Raw genomic sequence first — 16,946 nt, forward strand, 5'->3', positions numbered from 1 at the left:
ATCATAGGAAATTCTTAATACTTTGTGCAGTTCTAGCTTTGCATACAATATAGAGACACGTTTATTGTCGATCTGTTTGCTTATGAGAAAAGCAATTTTGTTGCTTATGTAGCAGCTCTCTTTTCAAGTTTAATTAAGCCTTTCAAGATCAAGCGATGTTCATCATGATGCAGTATAACCACTGTTAAGATATGAAAGTCCACGTTATGCTAGAACAATACACCAACTGCAATCAGCAGATATTACTGAGAGTCCATCTTATCATGTAGTGATCTTAACAAGTTTTATGAAAGGATGAAGGAACATCTTGGCAAACAAAGTTTGTAGTGTTGTCAGTAGAGGAAAGATGCATCCTCTTACACCTACTTTAGTTTGCATGCTTTGCACTGAGCAATATCTACAGCTCACCTGTCTTACCCTTGTTGCTGTTTATGCCTGTGAACTTCTTGTTGCTGTATTCAAGCCTGCTGTGGCTTATAGCATAGCTTTCTACAACCATATCAGGTATGTGCATCTATATGGCATGCCATAATCTAAATGCATTCATTATCCTTATCGCAGTTTTAAGATATCTATTCTCTGTCAAAATAATACAGTTTCTTTTTTAAAAGCTACTGCCTGGTAAAAACTGTTCTAAAATTTTTAATTTTATTCATCTTCTTAGGAACTTCATGCGTTTTGAACTTCTTTCGATTCAATATGCCAAGTGTAGAGCAGGAAAACTCTTTATTATGCTCTGGGAAATTTACAATATAAAATCAGAATTGCTTTTTATATTCCCTTTTTTCTTTTTTTTTGTTTTTTCAATGAGTAGATTATCCTTTCAATATCATTCTAAGATTTAGTTCCTCTAGAGAAGGAGAAGTAATTGGAAATTAATACAAGTAGACTAATATCTTGCATGAAATATGTCATTCATTTTGAAAAGAAACCATAAACAAGAATATGCAATCTAATAGGAAGTACAGGCACTGGCAAAAGAAAATGGAATACTGACACCATAGCACTTCATAAGCTACCAGAGAAATGCATGGAAATTGCTGGTAAGAGTAGAGACATTAAAAGTCTTAAAAGTATAGTAAATGCCTTACCTTTTTAAAAACATACTTCTTTTAGACAAAAGTAAAGTTCTTGAGTTTCTGGGGTTAAATATTGCTTATGCCACAGGATTTGCTAGCTAGTATTCATCTGATTGCATCAGCTGGAACGGGCTGCCCAGGGAGGTGGTGGAGTCACTGTCCCTGGAGGTGTTCAAGAAACGTGTAGATGTTGCACTGAGCTACATGGCTTAGTGGGAAATATTGGTGGTAGGTGGATGGTTGGACTGGATGACCTTAGAGGTCTTTTCCAACCTTGATGATTCTGTGATACTGTGAAAGGGCAGCTGTAAGAGGAGCATAAATCGCTAGCGCTGAAATCGACTTGCAGTACAGTTTAAAATGCGTCTGTTCAGTAGCTTTGAAATGGTATTAAAATGCAATTCTTACAGTTTTCAAAAAGTAAGGAAGAACTAGACTTCTGTATATCTCCAAGATATTACCTAGCATAATTTAGTTTGGCATGTTTTTATCTGTAAAGGCCCAAAGAAATTTTAATTTGCCTCATTATTAGAAAGACTTTTTTGCTGCCAGTCTGCTAGTTTACCCTGGTTTCAGTATCTTTTCTCATTCGCTTCCTTACATCTGCAAAGTGAATTAGTGATGCTGAATTCTACAATCAAGTGTTTTGAGAGCTTCAGATGAAAAATGCTTTAAAAGTACTAAGGATTATTTACATTACATGTGTGAAGAAATGTGTTAATTAATCTTAATTTATTTCTGATAAACACTCCTTATTTTCTGATCGTTTTTTGCAACCCAATTATCAGATGTGTTTACATGGAAAATTTCCTTTCGTAATGCTGTTTCCACTGGATACTCAGACAAGATTGAAAATTGCTCTTGGGTTCACAGTAGTCTTAAAGTTTCTTTCACTGTTGTATGTAAAAATAGTGCTGCTATGTAAATTTTTGGCTCAGCTTTACAAAAAGCTCTCTGTTAAAGAATTGTTAGTGCTTTCATCTTAATGAGCTCTTGTGCTCTTTCTTTACCTTGATTGGTTAGTAGTTTTATGTATTTATTACAGTTTTGAGGAAGGTATAATTTCTTTCTGTTTCAGTTCAGATTATTTCTGTGTTTTGTTGTTTAGAAACTACTCTAATTACTTAAGCAGAGCACTTTGTAGCACTGCAGTGAAAACAGACTTACGAAAATAGTTGCTGTGATATGAACGTTCTCCAAATTATTTCAGTTCCTTAGCCTGGAGACTGTTAATATCTGGTGATCATGAATTTCAGTATTTTACGTAATCAGAGTTCTTCATGCATTTTTTTTTTTTTGTCACATGCTTTATCTTTGTTTAAAGCACAAGCAAGCCTGATCATTTTTTCTCTTGTATTCTACAGGATCTTATGGCCAAAGTGAGAGCAATGCTTGCAGCTTCCAAAAACATTCAAACTAGTGCCTCCTGAGACCTGTTGATCTGATCATCAAGAAATTATGTAAAAGAACAACGTTAAAACTGCCTCATCTCAAATGTACAGCTGAGCATAGCTCACTTGGTTCACAACTCTCTTCTCTAATATTACCAGAACTTGAGGAGCTGAAACCTATCTTTCTGTACAGAACTGTCTCCTTGAAATTTCATTAAATTTTTTCAGGCACAATATCTTTGGGAAGTTTTTGGTTTTTGTAAATTGATTTTTTGACTAATTCTTCAGTAACATTTTATGATCAGCAGTCTATATGTGTATATTTGTAAATACTACGTTTCTGTGATAAAAGTATTACACAATAATAAAGAACGAAACATCTTTCATTAGCTCCAGAGTTTTTGTAGAGTCCTTAGCTCTTTGAGATTGACTTCTGTTACGCATTTCTTTTCTTTAATTCTTTCTGCTTTTTGAAATAACAACTGTCTAGCTTCCTTAGGATGAAAAATAATTTTCATCTCACTTCAGGTACAGGATTATCTAAGAATGCTTGTTTATTTGGATGTTAGTAGTGGAGATTTCTGAACAGGGGGACATAATTACTATCTGTTACTTAGAGTGGTCTGTGGTCTGATCTGTAATCAAATTGTAGTTACTATGACTTCCGTTCTAATTTTCACTAGTTTCTTATATTTTAAGGGTATATGCATAATATCTGTTACTAAAGATACTCTATTTTTAATGAGTTAGACAGCTTTCTAATTGGCTCTTCAGTCAGCTGTTGGGTAACCTGTTAATTATAAAACAAAAAAGTGGATTATTTGGGGATCTTAGTGTAGAATGTTTAAAATTAATTTTCCTTCAAGTAGAGAGACCTTGCTTACACAAAGTGCAGCTACTATCAAATTGAGTTGATGGTTTGGCACTGAACTACTTGGCTCTATGAAGAAGCTGACAGCTGTTGAAATATACCTGCAGTGTTTTGGCTTTGATTTCACATCAGTTGTCACTTGTAACTCTTCATATTTGTAACATTTTGACACCACCAACAATTTTGGGATGTACACTTTCTCACTTGTTAATGGTCCTGCATTAAGACAAGTGAGACCATACTTCCAATTTTTTTTAATGGGACAACAAATTATAACATTAGAATTAATGTTTTCCTGGATTTAAGGCAATATCATCTTATGTGAAGAAAATGCATTGCAAAGTCCCCTTTAATTAAATTTTTACTTACATCAAGTTTACTGTATGCTTAACTTCTCCCATCCTTAGCAAGTGACTAACTACATGAAGCAAAGAAGTAGACCTGTGGATTGAGGTTAGTGAAGGACCATCTTCTTCACTAATTTTAATTTTGCCTCATATTCTGAAAGCATTCAGTGCAGCATTACACTGTTCTAACATCCCTATTTTTGTTCCATAAGTTTATTTGACTATATGAAGAGTCATTGGAAATTCTCTGAAGGTGCAGCTCTTAAAAGTTGGAACTTCAGTGTTTGTTTCTCCTGTTATGATCTCACTGTGAGCATGATCTGAATATTTCATTTTGGTTTTAGATGTGCTCTCTCAGCACTGAAAGTGTATTAGTTGTAAGGGGAAAGATGCTATTGGAGCAGTTTGGAAGCTAATACCTGCCTACCTGCTAAATAGGTTTCTGTCTTTCTGATGGTCAGCTGGTGTGGTATTTTGTTTGTTATTCTGTTTGTTCTATCAGAGGATTCCTGATAATTCTTGATGTAAAGTGTCTTTGATTTCGCCTTAATATACCCTCCTCTGGACTACACAGGAGGTGAGTGTAGATGGAGAAATACCCAACTGGATTTTGTGTCATCTTAAAGCAGATTCCTGACTGTTTATAACAATCCACTTCAACTTTCCCGTGAATTTGAAACTTCTGTAGTATTAACACTTTTAATTTGAATGAAGATGATAATCTCATGGCAACCATTAATCCTGATCATTTAGCATGACAAACATTACAAAAAGCTCTGCCAGACCAATTTAAAAGCTGTGCTAATCTGCCATTTTTGGATCGCTGCCATACTCTCCTCTGGAGATGTACTGTGTCTTTTTTTTTCTGGTAGAGACAAAACGGCCACACATGTAGATGGATGCTGACAGACTTATTTTTAAGACTGAATACTAAACTGTTAGTCTCTGAACAGAAAATGTGATGATTTCTTGATGGTACTTGACAGTGTTATAAATACTCTTAGTAATAAAGTGAGGAACGTCCCAGTATGCAAGACTGGAGAGGGACAGATGCTGAGTTCCCCAGGCAACACAATGAGTGGCAGGTGAGATACATTTCTTCACTGAAACTGGCACAGTTTAAGGATACAAGCTTTTCCTTGTCCAGCGTTTTGTAAAATATATTCTAAGAATGTGTTCTTCCAGAGAGAAGTCTTGTGTATGCTTATATTTCATCCTTAAAAAGCAGGCTTCAGGTTTTCTTGTTAAAATGCAATCCAAGGATGTCTATGCAGCTTTATTTATTAGGACGTGGTAGCCTTGGTGACTGTAGGAATGTCTCTTAAGCCCTCATTTGTATAACAGCTTTTTTTTTTTCTTACAGATATGTCAAAGCTTGAAGAAAACTAACCTTTAACTGCGATTAAGAAACAGGTCAGGGGGTTTGGCTTTACCAGGAAGGAAAAAGTAATGGCTATTCCTCCTTTCTGAAGCTTTAATGTTTTAATTTATTTTCCAAGGATGACTGCTGAAAAGATAAGTATTTTTCTAGCCTGAGTAAGCTTAAAAGATATTTTAGCATTAAGCTATTGAAACAATCAGAATTGCATTGACCACGGGTCTCTGAGTGCCCTACCTTGTGTATAATGATTATAGATCACCAAGTACAATGATTATCAGACTTCTATCAAAATCATATGTTGCATTTAAAGAAAGGTTGGGAAGTGGGAGAAGCCTGTGTTAAAGCAGCATTACAGTCCGTTTTCTGCAAGCTGCCTATGTTGCAAGAGGGGTTAGAAACCTGTAGCAACTTATCTTCACCTGGAAACTTTCTCCCAGTGGGTTATCAACTCAGTGAACAGGCAGCTGCTAAGAGGTGCAGAATCACTAGTGGGAAGCCTCTTTATTCCCTTGGATTGCTATGGTGGGGAAGATATGTGACATGTAAGTCTGATATAATAATGACATACAGAGGAATAAAGGTTCTTTATAGATGCTCCAATCTATTGTTTTGTTTTATATTCCCAGAACAAAGCATTTCATGTATTTGCATAATAAGAAGCCACCAGTTTACTCTGTTGAATCATGAATAGTGAAGGCCTTTAAGTTTGTAAGTTAATGGTTTTCTCAGCAAAGAGAGAATAGATGATCATTATTCTTTTGTGCAGGTCCCTTATCTGTTTGCATTCATACTGTCCCTGTGAGCAGTGCTGCAATCTATCAGTGGGAATATATTTCTATTTCATTTGTGTTCCCCCTGTCATGGCCCTGAATGTAGTAATAGACCTTAATGGCTCAGCTTGGCCATTCACCCACATCCTCTGACCAGAGGCTCTATTTCTGCTCAGCCCTGGCCCTTCAGTTCCTGCTACGCAGGCTGTGGATACATCCATTTTCCCAGTCATGCCTGTGCAAGGCAATGGGTCTTGTTGCTCTGGCTCTCTGTTCTAGTCTAATTCTCTGGCTGTTATTGTTGTCTTCATCCATGCAGATGGTTAGTACCCAACTGCACACGGTTGTGAGCACTCTGCTCCAGCTCACCCTGCTTTGAGCTGAGGGCTGGGTTGAAATGATTTCCAGATATCTCATCCAACCTCAGCTGTTCTGTGATTCTCTTCTAACAGTCAAAGACTGGCTATCTTAATCAGGATTGAAATGACTGTCTTGCCCTCCGGTCTATCTGTTTCAAGGGAAGCTGTCCTGTGTGTCTCTGTAATAGCTTTACAGAGGTATATTAACTCTAAAGGTGAATGATCCCTGTCTTACTACAGTAGGCAATAGAAATTGTCTCAGTGGCTGAAAAAAAGCCAGTATACTAAAGCAGCCTTCACTGAACTCCCTTCCCTTCAAAAAAAGATACTTTTTAAAAATGATAATATGCAATGTAATCTGAGAGTTCTAATAGCAGGACATTGGCAGATTCTTAGAATGCGATCCAATTAAATTGTTCTGTGAACCCGCACATCTCATTGCCAAAAACTTCCTATGCTTTAAGCCTTCATACATCACATAGCTATTTGTCCTCAGCTGCATCCTCTGTTCATGTTTCTTGAATAGCTGTAAGCTTATCTGATGGCTTTTAATCAGGAAATGGTAGAAATTGACAGCCTCAAGCTGTCACTGCACACAAAGGCATCATGAGACATGTATCTATTAATCCTGTGAAAGGAGCATGTTCAAGTCCTGCTGCTCATAATCTCCTGTTGGAACCAATATTGGCTAATGACTTCAGTGGTATCACTTGGCAAAAATTAAACACGTATTTTATCCTATCCTAAAGCTATTTCTATTTTCAGGCATCACAGATAAGGATGCAAAATGGACAAGTATTGATATTCCTAGTTGAATTTAAGACAGTACTGTAAAAAGAGTGAGCAGTGCTGGCAAATCTGATGGCATTTGTCTGGTGATGTTTAGCTGGCAAAGAGACATTAGCTCAGTTCTGACAACCTAATGATTCTAATGGCCTTATAATGGTTTTTTGAGACCCTCTTGTTGTGACAGTGACAATTTCCTGGACACTAAGTCCTGTGCCAAAGACCCTGAAGGGTAAGGTAGCAGGCGGTATGCATGCGGTCAGCTGCTTGCTGTACAGAATGGTTGAGCTACTGACCTTCAGAATCACTGAACTTGCTGCTGCTTTTTGACAATCCTCCAAGGCCAGAGTAGAAGTTATGATTCAAGAAAGTTAAGAATATGTTTGGGAGTAGGACTCTGCATTTTACAATCCTGGTTGACAGTGCCCAGTCCTCACATGCTTATAAACATGGGTTTTTTTCCTCCTTTCACCTGTTTTCCATTTGCCTAGTGACTCATTTGGATCAGCTTCATCCTGGGCTTCCTGAAAGTACCTGTCTCACGCTGGAAGGAATGACATTTTTTTTGGTCATTAGGCCAAATGTGTTGATGACCCTAATGGAGCAGTGGCATGCCACATCTCTCCCTTTCTGACAAACACCTTAAACCTATTCCAACTCTGAACTTCACAGCTCATTCAAGCCCCATTTTTCTGAGGCCTCATCATCTTAATATTGGAATTTTCAAGACCAATCTTCTACTCCTTTTATCCCTTCACTAGTAATGAGTTTTACACCATAATAAAAGATACAACAAAGTACAATCTAGCTACAGTTTCTTTTAAGTCACTGTAGAGTCACTGATTTCATTGTGGCATTGTCAGCAACACAAAAGCAGCTTCTCAGCCATCTGCTGTAAATTAAGTATTACCTTAAGAAACAGCTTTCTATTACCTGTTCTTATACAGTTACTTTTTCTATCCATATCAAATAGTTGCAGTTCAACTGAAATCTTGCTCGCTCTGTTAGAAAAAGCTTTCAATACCATTTCCATTGCCTAGACAGAAATTTGCAGTGAGGAGATTTTGTGGAACTTCCCTGAAAATGTGTGATCTGTGTAGAATGGGCCGCTTGTAAAAAGCCTTCCAAATCCTCCCATTGTTCATACTGCACAGGCCTGGGCTGTGAATGATCTGCCAGTAAATAAAAATGGCATGCCGATCTCTTGCTTTTCCCCACCTTCTCAGAGGGGTATTTTAGCTCTGACTGCATAGCTGAGCACTCTGAAAAGCATTCCGGATGAGCAGCACGTCGACTTATGCCATGTTATGGAAAGAGGTTGCTGTTTGCTGGTGGGCAGCTGTAATTTGAGTCACGTGTGTGGGTTTATTAGGCATGGCTTCAGATAACAGTGTGAAAAGAGGGAATTATTCCCTATTTTACAGCCCAAGTGGTATAAAAATAACTTTAAAAGGGCTGGTGGTGCCATGGGGCTGAGAGGAAGGGATGCATGCATGGCTGTGCTGCACTGTGTGGGGTCTCACCTTCTGCTGGTTCCCACAGTGCTAAGCTCCTACATGGCTGGTAGAACTCAGGGCCATTTGAGAAACCATTGCTGATAACCAAAAGGTTCAGGAGATTTTAATACATTTTAGAGGGGAGGAAGGGATAAGAGCTAAATCTTGAAATACCTAAGAGCTTGGTTCAACTGTGTGGCTGTAACTGCAGCTATCAGAAAACCTGCCTTTATGAGGAAAATGAAATGCTGTTGCTGCGATGTAAAAATGTTCCTTTCCAAAAATTCAGCAGTCTGCAAATGGAAGTCAGGCCAATGAACAACAAATCAGATAAAATGGATTTTATTCTGCCAACTGTTGATGTAATGAAATAATGAGGAAAAATGCTGTAAACAGTGCTTGTATTAAAGCACTGAATCTCCAAATCTAACTTTTCTTTTAATTGGACTGTCAGGATGGTGAGACCACAGTGCTTACAGGAACCCATGAAAACTCAAAAGGGACAGAAAAATACATTAAAGCAGCTAATTTCTAGCACAGTGCTGATCTGTCTGCCCCTTTCTCCCTGTCAATATAAATCGTAACAGACTGATTCCTCACTGCAGAACGTTCTTTGTTACTGGTGGGTCTGAAACTGATGGAATGCTGCATTGAGTGGGAAGTGGGGAAGTAGTTGCTGCCAGCACAGAAAGCAATCAGCTTTTCCCTTTGAGTAGCACTGATAAAATGTTCACCCTCGCCAAAGGGAGGGGAAAACCTCTCTGCTGTCATGTGGGAACCAGAGCAATTTGTGTGAGGCCTTGGACATAAAAGGGTTAAGGATATCTGTAGGAAATGTTCTTGAGAGGTTGCATTATAGCTTCAGTTTTAGTTTATTACAATTTCTATGTGTACACAATTTAGCTTAGCACTGTGATGATTATTACCTGCTGCCTTTAGTTGTCAAGATTCCTATAAATGTGTTGCCATTTAACTAATTAAAGTTGGGCCAACTGCACAGCATCAGGCTGTAGGCTCTCCTGCTAATTGCACTGAGCTTTCTACTTGTTAATTTATTAAGATAAATATTTTCAGAAGGCTTTGATAATTAATAGCTATTTGTGAATTGTACCTCTCACCTGTCACTATCCTATTAGCTTATGTGTTCCCGAAACAGGAGATTGGAGCATTGTTCCCTACAACATACTAATAACGTACCAAGCAGGAGATCTGAGAGAGAAAATGAATCTGGAAATTGGAACTGTCTAAAAGTAGGGCAGGATTGGGTGTGGGCAGAGCATTGGGTTGGTGGGAGTGTGCTCTGATCCCAGTTCTCCCGCTGCCTACTGGTGTGATCTCATTCTGATCGTATTAGACTTTCAGGGCTCAATTCAATATCAGAAAAATTAAGATCATTGCACTGTTTGCTTTGCTTAAGTGACACATAACTTGGGTTGAAGGGTACTGTGCTGACTGGGAGACCTTTCATTGTAGCCCCGAGGTGACAAGAAGGAAAAGCTCAGGCTGAGCCCAGCAGGGAGTGCAGAGAAGACATTGCTGTTGTAGTGCGTGATTGGAGACTGCTGCTCAAAACTATGGGCCTCGTACATTTGTTGTACATACATGTAACAAGGCTAAAATCTTCTGGAGATCACACTGTACTGCCAGCAGTAACTACAGGGAGATGTCTGCACTCCTGTTCTACAGGTGTGATGCTCTGACACCATGCGTGCACCCATACTTGATGTGAAATTCATTTCCAATTCCGTGGAGATGGATTGAGGTTTATGAGTACCAGAGATGTTCTACAGGACCTCTAACTTTTTTTTAACTGCATCCTCTTCCACCTTTGCTAGAACCTGCAGTTTCAGTTGCATGACAGCATTAAAATTGACTTTGGAATTAATTTTAAATAGATTAAATACTTGTGTCTTAGAATCTTATAGCAAATGCCCATAATCTGGCATAGCAATTTTCTTTGATTTACATATTAAATATCTTCATGTAGATAAGAGGTATTTTGTACCCATTTTTAAACAACAGGCTCGGTGATGGGTTATGAAGAAACTTTTCTTACCTGGCTTCTGTCGTGTTTTTTTCTTCTTTCCAGCAGCAGTAGAACTGAAGACTTATGTGACTGATGGATTCATTCAGGGCATCTCGGAGGTAGGTAGGAAAAATAACTATTGACTTAATGGATGATGGTGGTTGATGTGAACCTAAAAGATTAATGCATAGCTAAAAATGACATCTCAGATCTTGAAACATGTAGTTTTCTGGGCTGTAAATATTCTCTATTTAATACCAAAACGTAAAGTTGAACCTTAGTAATAATTCTTTCTTCAGCAGTGATCTGTCTGTGCTGAGATATTTTTATAATGCTAGCCATTGATCTTCTCAAGAGCTGCTGTGTTTGAAATAATTATTTCAAAGAAACATTGAGAAAGAAGCAAGATCATCTTTGCACAAGATTTTTTTTCATCTCTTAAATATATTCACTGTAGAAATACCTCCCTCAGAAGAGGTGAAGATCATTCCCAGCATCCTAGGCTGCTTTTTTCCTGCTCCATCTGCCAGAAGTTTTGCAGCTGGCACAATTTGTTTATTCTGTTCAATCTGTGCTCTCTTAAACCAGCAATGAATTTGATGATCAGTGTGCTGGGTTTTTAGCGTGCAGTTTTCTTTCTACTCTGAACTACTCATTGACTATTACCACACATCACAGTAGCTTTTCCAGTGCTTTCTCCTGCAAGGCAGAGTGGAAGCAATAGCAGATGGATTGTGTGATGGGGTCTCTGCCTTCTCGGTAGGAACCTGGTGAGTGGAGCTGAGACCTGGCACTTTGTTCTGTTATTACTGCTGTCAGCACAGAGTCCCCAGCTGCAGTGCACCGATGAGAGTAGTGACAGTCTGCTTTTGCAGACATGAAAGTTGTGAGGAGCCTGTTAGCTACCAGAAAGCCAGTCTTGGGAAGTACCAGTCCTAAGATCTGGAGGGTAAGACCAGGAAACAGCTGTTTGAGACAGCTGTTGAGCAAGGAATATGAGTGACACAGCTCTGCTCCTGGCTCCCTTGTTTGGCCTCTGTTGACCAAATAGCGCTGACAATGGGCTAGTGCTGTCCCTCACTGAAGGGAAAATCCTGCGCTTAACAAAATGCCTTGGAGCATCAAAGTGAAGTCAGAAAGAGACTGAGAGGAAGGAAGAATTTTCAGCAGAACAGCTGGAGAATGTGGATGGGGATGTAGTGATAGGGAGGAGCTACAGGAGCAGTGGGACTGGGCAGGAGCAGGGAAAGCTGATCAAAGTGTGAACAGATACAAACAAAGAAATGGGCATTTATGACCATCTCCATAATAAATTATACCATTATTACAGTCTTCACAACCATACTACCTCTCTCTTCCTATTCTTCTGAAAATTATTGCCTCCCAACAAAGCCCCAGCCCAACAAATGCTCATGATACATAATTCATGTACATGCAGGACTGTCATTTTTTTCCCTTGCAGATCTTCGGAGCACTCTGGAGAGACCCATTTATCAGATCCAAAGCAAAGCTTTGTTTTCTTCTCTCCCCCCAGACAAAACCCTCAAGCCCAGTGCCAGCTCTACAGCAGCCTGTGTGTGTGTGTGCGCATGCGTGTGCGTGCTCAGGATCCTGGCAGCTCTCAGTGAGTGACAACCTGCTGTCGTCGTCATCTGCACATGTGTGCAATATTAATGACTGCTTTGGTGACCTTCACGTTTTCTTTCAATGTGTCTCGGTAGAATCGAAGCAATACACAATTTTCCACAAGAAATTACAGGCGAGTGGCTTAATGGAGAAATCCACCCACTCCTTTCCACTACCCTGTACAAATATTTCTAGAGCTGCTGGTGAATTTGTGTACACTAGCACACCGAGAGCAGCTTTCTAGGGTGGGAGCCCAGCCCAAGCCCTTGAGATTGATCCTGGGAATCAGTGCTTTTTGTGGAAAACTGGTAGTATGCTTTATTCCCCACCCAGCTCTCATCTCTCTTACAGCCTGTGCCCTCCGCCACTACAGGAGGAGTGTTATGTTCAAAGAAATGTTCATTACAGCTGTTTTACCCATGCCCTTTTCACATTCTAGCATTGTTTTGTACACAGCACAGAAGAACAAAGAGGTTCCTTTAAGCAATTATATTCTTCCTCTGCTAAATATAGATTAGTTTTTTTTTTTTTTTCTGATGGTTATTAAAAAAAATCATGTTAATTTACACTGCTAATGACAGATTTACTGGCATTCGTGCAACTCTTACTGTCAATATAGTTTCTAAAAAATGACTGCATATGTGTTATTTCAGAAACCAGTGCTTCTGAGCTGAATTTACAGCTGCTGGGTGCCATTCTGCAGCCTTCCTGGCATCTCTGTATTCATCAGCTGCCAGTTATAGACCCAAGTGCTCCTAGCCGTGGTCTTGTTGCTACAGAATCTGGGGGGATTCAGGAAGTCTGCATTTAGTTCTGAGATTTGACCCCAATAAATTCCCTGAGTAACTTGCAGCAAAGCAGCCTTTTGGCTCAGTTCTTTTGTAAATAGGCACGTAGTTAATAGGGCCTGTCCCATGGTCACAGCTCCAAGGGACAATGGTGGGTTGGCCCTGGCCAGCAGCGAGACATTGCCAAAGCCATCACTGAACTAATGTTTGAAGCTTCTCTACAAAGCAAGTTTCCATGATCTGAAGTGGGTTTTTCCTTTCCTTCAGCACCCACAAAGACACATCAAATGGTTCTTCATTATTTAAATCCTTCTTTTCAAGAGGAATTACCAACTGGGCAGGATGCTGGCTGTTGAACAATATGTCATGTTTCCAGTTTTAAATCCCACATAATTAGCTAAGAGTACCGGAGGAAGCCCTAATTTGCATAAGATTGCTGAATAATCGTTACATTCTTTTAAAATTATTTAGATTGGAGCATTTTCTGTTCTGTCTTTGCAGAACAGAAGTGGTGGAGACCTGGCTGTAGCTGAGGACAAGGACCCCGGGGACAGGTGAAACATGACCTTTCTGCTGCTGGGGCACTGCCTCTCACCTCAGCACACCAACAATTTCTGCACAGGAGGACAGGGAGCTGGGGAAGCACTGGAGAGTTTCAGATCATATAATTGACTTTTTTCCTCTTCCCTCCCCCAGCATGCTGAAACACCTGTAAAAAGAGCCTTACCTTCTTCTAAAAATAAGCAAAAGAAGCAGTCTCTAACACCCAATTATCTCAGACTGGGAGAAACAGATGTGATTAAGGTTTTAAGGTAGCCTTCAAATGGGCATCTGAAAATATGTCCAAACTGCAAATGACAGCAGACGTGTGGTGGAAGGGAATGTGGATGGCAGTCACTGACTTGAGAAGTGCACAGGATAATAAAAGAGGTGTTAACAGATGGGAGATTTAAAAAAAAGAAAAGAAAAAGAGGGAAGAGCAAGGCCTGTGAAGTAACTGTTGATGGAAGAAGTGGGAAAATGTGCTTGGGTGGATATGTTTGGAGGAGGGGTCTGAGGCCTCCAGATCTTGTGCAGCAGAATTAGCGTTTTCCTTCTCTTGGGAACTGAGTGGCTGAAAAACTCTGGTCTGGGGAATATTTTTTCCAGGTGTGTTTCTGTGTTCTAGAGCAAACCCACAACTTCTCTGTGCCATGCTGTCGTTGAGGCAGTCCCGCACCGCCTGGCACCAGCCGTGTCTGTCCCACGGACTGAGTGCTGTGCTGGCCTGCCCTGCTGCATGTCATCAAATGTACTCAGTTCTCAAGCCCTGTCTAATTCCATGAGTAGACAGCTAATCCAGATAATCCTTTTTTTTTTTTTAATTCACACCCCTTCCCCCCCCCTCCCAAGAAATGACACTGCTGTTTTGGTGCCAGGTTGTGTTTAAAGTCTTCTCCAAATGACTCCCAGGTACTGGGAGGTTGAACAGTCTGAAAGACAAAATGAGTTCCCCTCCTGATGCTTGTTGAGACCTGACTTACTCAACACATTCATGGCTGCTGCCAACAACCAGAACAGCTCAAGTGTCTTTTTATGACACTTGCTTTTCTTGCAAAGGAGATGACATCTGACTCTTCTCTCAGTAACAAAACCCTCATGACAACTCGAAGGACTTGCTGAAATTGCCAGTGTCCTCTCGCCATGCACCAAAGCAATAGGAGCCAGGTGAGGCTGCGGGGAAGGGAGTTGCTGCTCCCCACCGACACCCATCCCAGTGTGAACAGTGAGCCCCAAAGACAACGGTGAGGACAGCAGCTTCTTTTCTGCAAAAATATTTCACAGTCAGACCATCCAGGATTTGTTTTTTGCATCACCAACCTTCAGATGTACAGGAAAAGTGATGTTTGTAGAGGACTTTGCTGCTTGTGCCAGCAATCAGAGCCGAATTAAGGGACTTGACGCTGAGAGGGGATGAGGACACTGAGTCAACGTGCAATCTAATCCGATATGTCAAAGAGAAAGAGGGGCTTTTGTGCTGGTTAATGGACTGTCCTTTGGAGATGCAGCGCTTGCCTCCGGGAATGACGCACACACCGGCCAGGCTGGAGTGCTCAGAAGGAATTAGGCTGTATAATTTCAGGTTGCCTTTGAGTCAAAGAAAGTTTTTAGAGATTCATTCCTTATTTATTGACATGTTTGCTTTTGCTGCAGAGAAAGAAAAGGAAAAGTCCTGTGAGATGAAAAAAAAATAACAAAACACTTTCCATCTTACTTCTAAAAAGCGCCTCAGGATTTTTTACGAAGTCCCGGTTACAAATTGCCTGCAAAGTTAATTGGAGGACTGGACAAAAAGCATGATTTTTTTTTTCCTTTACATGAATTCTTGCCTTTGCTTTGCCTAAGTGCACTCTGTGCCTATGATGTTGAATGTGACCATGTGCAGAATAAAAAATGATTGCTTCTGGAAAGTTCTTTTTCTTTAAAAAAGCAATAGAAAACATCCTCAAATTGCTCAAAATAATTCTTGCCTTCTATGTCCTTGGCTTAAGGCTGGCAGTAGCTCAGAGGTACAAAACAGACGAAGCAACCCTCCTCTTTCACAGAGCCAACCTGAGCACTAAGCATAGTGAGCTTTCACTGTGCCTTCATGCAGCTGTGGCTGGAAACCACTGACATTTGGGGCTCTGTACCTGAGATCCATCCTGAGACAGTGCTGGAATCCCCAGTGCCCTGCAGTGCATCTCGTGCCCACTGCGGCTGCAGCTTCCTTCCCACTGCTGTCAGTGCAGCCATTAAGCCCTCTGCATAGAGCCCACCTTTTGGTTTTGGCTCCCGCAGCAGTGGAAGAAGCAATGATCCGTGCTGAGAACAAACAGGAGCTAACAGGCTTCAACACGCTTTGCTGCACGGGAGTTACAGCAGCACGGCAGCTGTTATCATTCATTTAGGGGCACGGAGGCTGGCTCGTTGGAAATAAGCTACAAAGGTGAAATCTGCTCCATTATTTTCAATAAGAGATGCGCAGAGCATAAAGAGGTCAGTGTCTTCAGTATGGACAGCAAAAAAGCACTGGTTTAACTGCTGTGCATTGCCCCACTTTATTTACTGCAGCCTGAGTGTGGTTCGTGCAGCACGTGTCCCCAGTGCCAGCATCCCCAGCACAACCAGTGTCCCCACCTGCAGCATAGGTGGCCCTATGGCTCGGCTAGGGCAGTAAATGAGCTTTGTTCCTGGGACTCCTCTCCTGGCTCAGCACAAGGCTTGTGCAATTTATGGCAAAGAGCTTCCACACCAATAAAACAGGGTAATTACGTGTGCTGTCTCCTTCCTGCTGCCTGATGAGGGGTTTCAGGCTCAGGATCCTTTCTGTAGCTGTATCCTGTCCCCATTATTGCACAGCCTGGTCCCGGTAAAGCTCTTTTGGGGCTGTTTTGGTGCCAATAAATCCTATCACACGCAGGTTTGCTTTAGGCTCGGTGGCACTGTTACATCCCAGGCACATTCCTGAATGACAGCCAAGGTTTCCTGGCCGGTAAAGGAAAATATATAGCAGCCAGTTTTATGACTTCCTGAGCTTGCGACAGAGGATGCGAGGTGGAAAGGCCTTCTTGGGGCATGCTCCATTTCATGTGAATGAATTGCATCTTGAAATTAAAAAAAAAAAAAAAAAAAAAAAAAAAAAAAAAGGATAAAAAATGAGCATAGAGGTGTTTTCTGGCACGAGGGACTTTCTCATCTACTGCAAACCACTGACCACGCTGACAGCTGGAGTTCAGCAGCCAGACCCTGCTAATGGCCCAGTTCTGCCTGAAGTCCACGTGGCATCGTGGTGGAAAAATGCATTTGTAGCAAGAGAAGACACTGGGGAAGGGCAAGGTCTGGAGGGAAGCTGCCTGGCTTCCCCCACTCCCTCACAGCGTGCCCATGTCCTCTGTTCCTCCACCTCCAGGCTGAGCTTCAGAGCTGCAGGGCCTGGCCAGGCTGCACCATGCCAGCTGAAGTGGTGATGCTTTGGTTTGCCTTGCCAAGATCGTCCTGGGGGAC

General features: G+C 40.9%; 2 protein-coding genes across 8 annotated transcripts in view; both read left to right on the plus strand.

Annotated features, from left to right (window-relative positions):
* The window catches only part of SFSWAP (splicing factor SWAP), a 48,160-nt gene extending 37,535 nt beyond the window's left edge, over positions 1–10,625 (plus strand). For 3 of the 6 annotated variants that reach the window (XM_031592727.2, XM_031592730.2, XM_031592731.2), the window contains one exon: positions 2,444–10,625. In XM_031592727.2, the coding sequence (XP_031448587.1) occupies positions 2,444–2,509 (66 nt within the window). In that variant the 3' untranslated portion in view covers positions 2,510–10,625. Of the gene's footprint in view, positions 1–959; positions 1,044–2,443 lie in introns of all 6 variants that reach the window. The other 3 variants (XM_031592728.2, XM_031592729.2, XR_016458696.1) reach the window with 2 other exon arrangements.
* LOC116228677 (uncharacterized) lies at positions 10,504–16,559 on the plus strand. Of its 2 annotated transcripts, none has more exons than XM_090120786.1 (4): positions 10,504–10,625; positions 12,041–12,130; positions 13,422–13,474; positions 13,617–16,559. In XM_090120786.1, the coding sequence occupies exons 1-4, from the start codon at positions 10,518–10,520 to the stop codon at positions 13,633–13,635; spliced, it is 270 nt and encodes an 89-aa protein (XP_089976912.1). In that variant the 5' UTR covers positions 10,504–10,517; the 3' UTR covers positions 13,636–16,559. The 2 variants fall into 2 exon arrangements, with proteins under 2 accessions (XP_089976912.1, XP_089976911.1); XM_090120785.1 differs by having other exon boundaries at positions 10,518–10,625; positions 11,969–12,130.
* The last annotated feature ends 387 nt before the right edge of the window (positions 16,560–16,946 follow it).

Source organism: Phasianus colchicus, chromosome 18, assembly GCF_987193195.1.
Source record: "Phasianus colchicus chromosome 18, bPhaCol1.hap1.1, whole genome shotgun sequence".
In the NCBI taxonomy this organism is placed as follows: Eukaryota; Metazoa; Chordata; class Aves; order Galliformes; family Phasianidae; genus Phasianus; species Phasianus colchicus.

Excerpts from the sequence above, each read along its gene's own strand:
- LOC116228677 (XM_090120785.1), top strand. The coding sequence starts at position 10,518 with ATGAAGAAACTTTTCTTACCTGGCTTCTGTCGTGTTTTTTTCTTCTTT. Across the intron at positions 10,626-11,968 it reads TCATTCAGGGCATCTCGGAG|ATCTTCGGAGCACTCTGGAG; the intron begins GTAGGTAGGAAA and ends TTTCCCTTGCAG. Across the intron at positions 12,131-13,421 it reads CAGGATCCTGGCAGCTCTCA|AACAGAAGTGGTGGAGACCT; the intron begins GTGAGTGACAAC and ends CTGTCTTTGCAG.